At 45.7% G+C, this 10,327-nt stretch overlaps 1 protein-coding gene across 2 annotated transcripts in view; it reads left to right on the top strand.

Moving 5' to 3' along the window:
- Positions 1-8,071: 8,071 nt before the first annotated feature.
- TRIM33 (tripartite motif containing 33) overlaps positions 8,072-10,327 on the top strand; it is a 64,787-nt gene continuing 62,531 nt past the window's right edge. Inside the window, exon 1 of one of the 2 annotated variants that reach the window (XM_054711378.1) lies at positions 8,072-9,528. In XM_054711378.1, coding sequence (XP_054567353.1) covers positions 9,006-9,528 — 523 coding nt within the window. In that variant the 5' untranslated portion in view covers positions 8,072-9,005. The remainder of the gene's footprint in view (positions 9,529-10,327) is intronic. The other variant, XM_008147363.3, reaches the window with a different exon arrangement.

Here is a 10,327-nt window from a genome sequence, read left to right as displayed (position 1 = left end):
TATACACAGCTGGCTCAGTGGTTGAGCGTTGACCTGTGAACCAGGAGGTCACAGTTTGATTCCCAATCAGGGCACATGCTGGGGTTGTGGGCTCGATCCCCAGTAGGGGGCGTGCAGGAGGCAGCCAATCAATGATTCTTTCTCATCATTGATGTTTCTATCTCTTTTCCTCTCTGAAATCAATAAAAATATATTTTAAAAAATATTTTAAAAATGCATACACCTGAAACTAAAATAAAATAATTTTGAATGTAAACTGTAATTGAAAAATGAAATTTAAAAAATGCAGTTGCCATTCCAATAGCACAGGAAAAACTGATTAGAAACCATAATAACATAAACCAGTGAAAATGGTAGCACAACCAGATAAAATTTCATCATTAGTAATAATACAAATTTCCAGTCTTCTTCCAAATTCACTGAATCTAATCAATTATAAAAAGGGATTTTGAAGAGGAACCAGATAGCTTAAGACATTAGAGCTTTCTTGTGGAGGAAGAAAGTATAATAAAATAAGCACATCATTTTATGTTAATACCAACTAATCAATTGTAATTGGTATAATTACTACTTTGCTCTTTTCTCCTAGTATTCATTATTGCTGAATACATAATCACAGTACAGGATATAATTTATTCTTTGGCAATATGTCAATTACACAGCCAGCTTTCAATACGTTTCCCTTTACAGAATCTGTATATATTATACAGAGTGCAATGTGAGCCCATCTACCTCAGGGTTAAAAACTTGGTCACTTCAGTGAGCATGGACATTACTTGTGTCTAAACTACATCTATTACTCTTATTGAGGAAAAGGCATTTTGAGAAACAAAACCTCTCAAGGACAAAAGTGACACAGGCCATCAGCAACAGATGGCCAATCTCTCCAGTCCCTTTCCCACACCGCATTCTTCCCTCAAAAGCTGCCAGACTAATCATCATCTTGGCAATATCCTTTGATGCTGTGGACACTGAGGCAACCATTCTACCAGGACTAACTACTTAACCGCCAATTTTAGAATGACAACAGTTTGTTGCCTATTTTTATTCCAAGTTTTAAATTTTTGAACTTTGTTCATGATGTTTTTAAACTGAAGGACAGTAATGTGCTTAGCTAAAGCCATCTGGTAGTGAAATGGTTGGTGATTTTTTTTTTTAAACGGTGCTGTGTGCAAAATATATAAATGTAAGATATTTGGACAACTGCAAACAAAAAAATCAATGATGTCATAATTTCTTTGTGACCTGAAACAGCACTCTGTAAACTTTCCAGCTATGGATTCCCTCTGCAGAGCGCCTGTGACCTCCAAGTGTATATACAGGGCACCGAGCTACGTGCTCTGTTAGCCAAGGGTATAGCCTGCCAACACGTGGTTCCCACCAACCCATTATTTCCTTCCCCATGGTGTTCATGAGTTGGACTTAGCTGTTTGTGGCTATACTCTCTTCAGATGTGACCCGATGTATATTGCCGAAAGGGGTATGTGATCTTAGATACTGCAAGTTTTTATAAAAGGATATCTTGGTGTTGGAAGCAAATGTGAAAATTGTTGAGAAAAACTGCTCAAAACAAAATCTGCGCTCACAAGATTTTCCACCATTAAATTGTTAAGTAGCATAGAAGATTTGAGTGAAAATATAATTCCCATGTGTGTTGCAGTTTGGTTCTCCAGGAAAAAATTATTCTGAGATGGAAATGAACACACAGGAAGTTTCTTATGGAGTGTTCTTGGGATTAACACCTGTGGGGGGATGACGAACGAACGAAGGATTTAGCCGCAGGAGAAGCTGAATGAACTGGGATGCAGTTGTAACAAAGGTCTTGGTTGATCCCCTGCTGGGGAGCTGGGGTGCCAGGTCTGTGTTTTTCTGAACTGAGGAGGGTTGGCTGGGCCTTTGTAAACACCACCCACCAGTGGTCGAATGGGGGCTGCTCCTGGTGCAGTGGCAATGACTTTGGACAAAGTGGCTCTCTCCACCAAGGGCAAGATCCAGAGAGAGACTTGGCTGAAAGCTGCCAGCTGTTTACCGGGTCAGAGCTGGAGAGCTTGGGACCTAGGGAGGGAGTGATCTGGGCGGCACACACATCATTCACTACAGTGTGAAAATGGCCATGGGGAAAAGTGTCGTAGCAATAGACATTTTGGGCAGTAAAAATAGCGGAGATCAAATTACCTATATCCTGTACTTTAAATATATCACAGCCCTGCCAAGAGTCTGCAGTAGCTGCCTAATGCCTCCGTGCCATTTCTAAACTCCATCCTCCGGTTTGTAAGGACCACCATCATCTGGCCTTACCCTACCTACCTCACACCCTATTTCCCATGAATTTCTAGCTGAGACCTCAAAGTTCATCAGGTAAGTAAGTGGCCTCACATCTTTATTTCTACTCATGCTTTTCCTCTTCTCTATTTAAATCCAACCCATCACTACGCTCGCTCTTCTTCCATAAGCTTCTATACCTATATTATTGTAATCTCTTCCTTCCCTGGATTTGCAGCTATAGGCTATGCCACAAATTCACCCCTTAATTATAAATGATCTCCATCTCCACTGTGTGTGTGTGTGTGTGTGTGTGTGTGTGTGTGTGTGTGTGTGTGTTTCAGGGACCACTTAGTCCAACCCAATTTTACAGATGACTAAACAGAGGCTCAGAAAGATTAAGTTGTAATCTGCCTCTGAACCCCCACATTCCTTTGTTTGTACCTCTTTTTTGGTCCTCGGTGCTTTCTATTTTTATGTTTACTATCTTCCTACCAGTTCTACCAGTCTTCATCTGCATTTTTGTGGACTGCTTCTCTCCTGCCCCTTGCCACCATGCTGGTGTTCCCTAAGGCTCTGTTGAGTTAGTCACCTGAGCCATCCATTCTCAGAGGCTTCAATTGCCACCAATAAACCGGATGACTCACTAATCTGTTATCTTTAGCCAGGGGCCCTGCATGTTTTTCCAGATTCTCAGACTCCACTTGCCTTTAGCACCTCCTTAATCCTTCTATCCCACTGGCCATGAATCCTATTTATTTACTTTGGAATTGTTACTCTAATCCTGAGCTTCCTGTATTCATTGCCACTGGTCAGGACTTCATCTCTAAATGTTAGGAATAGCTTCTTCCCTGTTCTCCTTGTAAACATTCTTTCCCTACTACCTCTCCCCCAGAGCTCCTACCAAACTAATGTTCCCCCCAAAATTAACCTATGAAGTCATTTTTTTCTTTAAAATTTTATTGGCTCTTTGTTACCTGTAGTTAAAAACTACACTTTGTGCCATGGCATACAAAGCTTTCCAGAGAAGCAGGCAGTGAGCCTGCTGGTTGTCAGACTTCCAGGAGGAAACTTTGATGGTCACGTATAGCTCGGTGACCTCAAGGCCGTGTATTTATCCTTTGTGTCTGTTCCCAATGTGAAAAATGTACACAAAATATCTATTAGGGTTGTTGTAAGGAATGTGCTAATTAAAACACATAAACTGCATAGTAAGTTCTGCTATCATTTCTTTTTTTTTTTCAAATATATTTTATTGATTTTTTACAGAGAGGAAGGGAGAGAGATAGAGAGTCAGAAACATCGATGAGAGAGAAACATTGATTAGCTGCCTCCTGCACACTCCCCACTGGGGACGTGCCCGAAACCAAGGTACATGCCCTTAACCGGAATCGAACCTGGGACACCTCAGTCCACAGGCCGATGCTCCATCCACTGAGCCAAACCGGTTTCAGCTCTGCTATCATTTCTAAATCTAAGACCTTTGAAGTCTTATCTACCAATTCAAGAAGTAGTGAAATTTTCCTAATTCTCCAAACCCACCTTGACATACACTTTTATTATTTTGTCTCTTTTCATATGTTTATTTCCTCTCCTTAGAATACCTTCCCCATTTCACTGCTGATGAATTTATGCTCATCCTTCAAAGAACAGGTGAGGGTTGGTGCCTCCTTGCAGCCTTCCCTGCCGCCCTCCTGCACTAGGCACTTTCGCTCTTCTGATCTATGTTCTTTAAGTAGTAGATGCACCTTCATGTTTACTTATCACACGTGATATTAGAGCTACTGTTTAGTTGTCAGACAGGGTTTGAGTTCCTAAAGGCCATATCTTAATTTTTGTGCCTCTGATGCCTAGGACAGCATTTAATACACATTGGGCATTCAAGAACATGTTTATTAAAATGAAATGTATTTTTCTCTTAAATCAATGAAAAATATATTTAAAAATGAAATGTATTTTTAAAAAATAATTGAATACAATTTAAAAATTTTTGGCTAGGAAGACTAAAATCTGTCATAAACATACCAATTTTTAACAAAATCAACCTGTAATTTCAATATAGCTCCAAACCCAAATACCAATTGCTTTGTGTTTGCTTATTTGGTTAGAATTACTGAATTGATTTTGTAGTTTATAGAAGAATAAGGGTTTGAGGAGAGCCAGATAACACTTGATAAAGATGAGAACAGGTGGTTAGCTATACCAAATAACCAGATAATCATATAAAGCTATAATATTTCACACATATTGGCAGTAGCGCAGGACCTAAATCAGATCAAAGGAAAAAATTGAAAGCAGAAAAATAGACTTAGATGTACATAAAATTTGGAATGTATTAAAACAATCTTTTTAAAGTCAGTGGGGAAAGATAGATTACTCAAAAAATGATGTTGTATGTCAACTGTAATTGAAAAGTAAAAAATGATTTAAAAAATAATGAACACACAAGATGTTTAGTAACTACAAAGTAGACTTAGACACTTTTGAAGAATACTGGTCAGTTATTTTATAGACTGCCCGGCAGCTGGTACAGTCATTCACAACTCTCTGATGTTGTCTCATGATTAGATTGAGGCTCTGCATTATTGGAAAGAATATTACAAGATGATACATCCTTCTAATTGCATCCTAGCATCGGGTACAACACGATGCTTTTATATCTTACTGGTAATATTATCCTTGAACATGTGGTGTCTTCCAGGAGTCTCCATTATAAAGTATTTGTTTTATAAGAGGATAAAATCCTCTAGTAATTTGCCAAAAATATCCAAGACTTACATATAAATATATTCAAAAATACCTATATATAATGTGAACATAAAACTGTAACTAAAATGTAATCCATAAATGCTGTGGATTTTACAAGCTGCTTCTCTCAACACCTAGACATTATAAAAATATGGATCTAGGTAAACTTTTACTTATTTTTTTAATACGTTTTCATTGATTTTTTTAAAAAGAGAGATGGAGAGGGTGAGAGAGTAAGAAACATCAATGATGAGAATCATTGATTGGCTGCCTCCTGCACACCCCACACTGGGAACCAAGCCCACAACCTGGACATGTGCCCTAACCAGGAATCGAACCGTGACCTCCTGGCTTATAGATTGATTCCCAACCATGGAGCCACACCAGCAGGGCCATTTAAACTATTTTTTAAACCATCTTTAAGTGTACAGTTCAGTAGCATTAATATACATTCCCATTTTTGTGCAACCATTACCACCATGCATTTCCAAAACTTTCATCTTTCCTAAATGAAACTCCATACCCATGTTTAAATAACTCTCCTTTTTTAAAAAGTATATTTTATTGATTTTTTACAGAGAGGAAGGGAGAGGGATAGAGAGTTAGAAACATCGATGAGAGAGAAACATGGATCAGCTGCCTCCTGCACACGCCCTACTGGGGATGTGCCCGCAACCAAGGTACATGCCCTTGACCGGAATCGAACCTGGGACCCTTGAGTCCGCAGGCCGACGCTCTATCCACTGAGCCAAACCGGTTTCGGCAACTTTTTTTTAAAATATATTTTATTGATTTTTTACAGAGAGGAAGGGAGAGGGATAGAGTTAGAAACATCGATGAGAGAGAAACATGGATCTCCTGCCTCCTGCACACTCCCTACTGGGGATGTGCCCACAACCAAGGTACATGCCCTTGACCAGAATTGAACCTGGGACCCTTCAGTCTGCAGGCTGACGCTCTATCCACTGGGCCAAACCGGTTAGGGTAATAACTCTCCTTTTTCTCCTTCCCCCAGCTCCTGGCAAACACCATTTTATTTTTTGTCTCTATGAACTTGACTCCTTTAAGTATTTCATGTGAGTAGAAACATACTAGTACTTGTCCTTTTGTGCCTGGCTTATTTCCTTTAGCATAATGTCTAGAAGTTTCATCCATTTTGTTGCATGGGTCAGAATACCCTTTCGTAAGGCTGAATAACATACCACATTTTATCTATTCATCAATCAATGGACACTTGTGTGGTTTCCACCTTCTAGATACTGTGAATAAAGGGGTTCAGAACAGGTCTCCCTAAGATGTGCCACTTTGGCATGAGGATTATTTTGAGCTAAAAGCAATAAAGTCCCTGCAGGTTCAAGAGAAACTTGACCTCCCTGTTAAAGAATCTAAATGGAAGGCCTTGCCCATAATTAGAGTTAATATCAGAAATTTATTTCCAATCTTCCTTTATTAGTGTTGAACGAACTCAAAAAGAGTTTGGAGGCTTTGATTAGAAATAAATGATTTATTCAAGGGTCTTAAGGTTTGCAAGCTGGAAAGGAAGCATGGTAGCAATCATCTTGGGTAGAAACTGCAGTTTAACTTTAACCCTGCTGTTTTGGCTTCTGTACTTACTTGCTTGCTAAAATAATAGAAAAGTTACTTTAATTTTCTGAACTTATGTATGCTATCCCAATCGATTGAATACTCCATTGGTGGTGGTTTGACTATCCTCTTGATTGTGATCTTACTGGTCATCAAAACACATTTTTCTGTACCTGGAGACCAGGACAGCACAATTACTCTAAATTGCCTCAGTGGCTCCAGATAATGTGTTTCCGTTGATTCAGTGATCCAGACCCAAAACTATAATTAATCCTTGTAGATAACTAACTTCCTCAATTTTGCTTCTGTAACTGCTTTGTGCAAACCAGGTTCCTCATTCCAAACCCAAAGATGTAATCGATACCTTTGTGATATTCTGCCTATATAAGCCTGATGATGCCAGCATTTCGGGGCTGCGAGATTTGGAGTGTTATTGCCCCCTCGTAGCTGCCGGCTTTTGAATAAATGATTCCATAACTCGACTTCTTGATTGAGGCGTCCTTTGTGTGATTCCTGGTTACACTACAACAGTAAAAACCCATAAGAAGAAAGAAAAGAGTTCTTATAGTAAGAATCATTCTTGAGCATAATTAGTCCTGCATTCTTAGCCCTAAGATTGGTCCAAGGTAGTTAGCAGTCCGATATCAGGTGGTCCAAATTGGTGAGTCCTTCAGGGGTAATAAGAGGGTTATCTGGAGGTCTGATGTATGTCTAGGCATTGCTGCAAGACTGGAAAGTTTATTTATTTTTTAAAATATATTTTATTGATTTTTTACAGAGAGGAAGGGAGAGGGATAGAGAGTTAGAAACATCGATGAGAGAGAAACATCGATCAGCTGCCTCCTGCACACCCCCTACTGGGGATGTGCCTGCATCCAAGGTACATGCCCTTGACCGGAATCGAACCTGGGACTCTTCAGTCCACAGGCCAACACTCTAAACACTGAGCCAAACCGGTTTCGGCTGGAAAGTTTATTTTTTTATTTACTTATTTATGGGGGGTGGGTGGGTGGGGCCTGGAAAGTTTAAAAGTTTAAGTTCCTAGCTAGTTAAAACAAGAATAGAATTGTTTCCTCTTACCTCAACCTACTTGTTTTTAGTAATTTAGCGGCTTGACTATAGTGACCCCATTTTATTTCTTCATTCTTTTCTTCATTCGATTGCAAACTCCTTGAAGGACCTCCTTTGCGCTTTGCTGTAATGCTCAGAGTCTCTAAAACACTACCCCAATACATAGAGGAGGTCAATATTTTCTGACCAAATCAATTACAGATGTTTTCAGGTGGCTTCCTTTAAGGATTTATATCAGCTAAAAGAATAAAAGCCCTTCAGGATCCTAACATTAAAATGACCACCGTTGCAGTACATACCCGCCCCCCGCCCGTACAAGTGTTCTCAGGTAGAGACAACCCTTTCGCAGAGCTCCCATTGCCAGCACAGGTAGGGCATCCCCAATCCCACTCGCGCAGGACGCGAAGGGGGCTCCAGGGACATAATACTGGTTCGACAGGCGACGTCCCCCAACGGACACACGTCGCAAAGGGCCCCAGCGCCTTCCCCACCGCCCTCAGCCGCTCCCCCACTTCCGGAGGCAGGCCTGGGGTGTGGTCTTGCTATCTCGGCTTTGAAAGAGCCCTCGGTTGATTGGTTTTCTGATACGAAGCCACGTCTGAGAATGCAACACCTTAAGAAGCTCAACACAGCTGTTAAAGAGTTTCTTCCTCACCGGGTCTTTTCAGTCCGTTTCTGGTAGGTCCCCCAGTTAAAAAAAAAAAAAAAGAAAAGAAAAGAAAGAAAGCCCTTTTACTGCGCCCCTAAGGCACAACCACCCAAAGGAACGCGGTCCTACGGAGACCCAGGGGGTCCACACCCCGCAGCGACGCCCGCGCCAAAGAGGTCTCAGCGGAGACGCGCCCACCGGTGGGGACCGCGCTGCCCGGGAGACGCTCGCTCGGCAGGAACCGGCCCTGCCTCCTGCCCTCCAGCCTTTCCCCCTCTTCCCCCGCTCCGCCTCCGCCTCCGCCTCCGCGCCCAAGCGCACAACCACCCCGCCGGAGGCAGTGTGGCGGCGCCCTGGCCTCTGGCTCTAGCACCGAGCTGCACCGCGGCGGCGGCATCGCCAGGCGCGGGCCGCCAGGTCGGGAGGGGCGGCGAGGCCAGAGCCAAGCCCGCGCCCGCCCCCCGAGTCCCCGCCCCCTCGGGGACGTCCTGCGTGCGTGCGCGCGCCCCCCGCCCCTCCTCAGCATCGCGACGCGAGGGCGGGGGCGCCGCGTGCGCGCGCGCTCCCGTCCGTTCGTTCGCCTGCTCGCTCTCGGCGGCCGCTCTCGCTGCGGCTGCGGCTGGGGCTGGGGGCGGCGGCGGCGCGGGCGGCGGGCGGCGCGGGGCGGTCCGGCGGGTTCAAAGAGGAAAACATGGCGGAAAACAAAGGCGGCGGCGACGCTGAGAGCGGCGGCGGGGGCAGCGGCAGCGCGCCGGTAACTGCCGGGGCCGTCGGGCCCGCGGCGCAGGAGGCGGAGCCGCCTCTGGCCGCGGTGCTGGTGGAGGAGGAGGAGGAGGAAGGCGGCAGGGCCGACGCGGAGAGCGCCGCGGCGGGGCCCGACGACGGGGGGGTGGCCGCGGCCTCCGGCTCGACCCCGGCTGCCTCAGCCCCGGCAGCCTCCGTGGGCCCTGGAGTTCCCGGGGGCGCGGCGTCGACGCCGGCCCCAGCTCCTGCCGCGGCTCCCGCTCCGGGTCCTTCTTCGGGGCCGCCCCTGGGACCGCCAGCCTCGCTCCTGGACACCTGCGCCGTGTGTCAGCAGAGCCTGCAGAGCCGGCGTGAGGCGGAGCCCAAGCTGCTGCCCTGTCTCCACTCCTTCTGCCTGCGCTGCCTGCCGGAGCCCGAGCGCCAGCTCAACGTGCCCATCCCGGGAGGCAGCAACGGCGACATTCAGCAGGGTGAGCGGGGGCCCTCCCCGCCCGGGGTCTGGGCTGGAGCGGCGCGGTCCCGAGGGTGAAAGGCACGGCCTTTGGAACAGTTTCCAGGGGAGCTGGACCCCAGAGATAGGGGGAGGGTGAAGGGAGGGGGGGTGCCAGCCGCGGGGGACTGGGGGAGGGGACCCCGCTCCTGGGGAGGTTTGCGATGTGCGGATGCGGGCTGGGCGCAGGTCCGGGAGTTGGTGGACCCGGACTGGGAGCGAAGGGGCGGGGGGTCTGGGAAAGGGCTGGTGCGAAGCGTTTGGGGGAGGGAAGGCCGGGAGCCGGGAGAGGTGTGGAGGGAGGAGTAGGTAAGAGACGAGGGCTGAGGATGAATTGTCTCACTGGGAGAGGGCTTGGTCGGTTCGAGACTAGGGGACAGGAGTAGGGATGGAATAGAAGATAAAGGGCCTTGGAGAGTTGGGGGTTAAGAGAAGGCGCCTGGTGGAAAGTAATTTTAAGATGACATTGGGAAGGAGAAACTCTGACAACGAGAATAGCTCTGAGGGGCCTGCATGGTTTAAGGGAAGAATACGAAGGTTTAGGGGTGAAGGAGAAACGAGCTTTGAAGGGAATTGGGAATTAGGGAGAGCTGGGCATGCATTTCAGCTCATTGTACATTAATGAGCCCCTAGTGTTGCAGACGCTGTAGGATTGAATAAAATACTCAGTGTGGGGCTCGTTCACACGGGAAACAGAAAACCCGTAGCAGTAGAGGTGGGTACTTGCCGCAGGGTTGTGGCACAATCTAGACCAGGCTGTCAGGGAAACTTCACTGAAA

This window comes from Eptesicus fuscus, chromosome 22 (assembly GCF_027574615.1).
Source record: "Eptesicus fuscus isolate TK198812 chromosome 22, DD_ASM_mEF_20220401, whole genome shotgun sequence".
NCBI lineage: Eukaryota > Metazoa > Chordata > Mammalia > Chiroptera > Vespertilionidae > Eptesicus > Eptesicus fuscus.
Note: the sequence above shows the minus strand (reverse complement) of the source record. Positions and strands in the feature narration are given on the sequence as shown.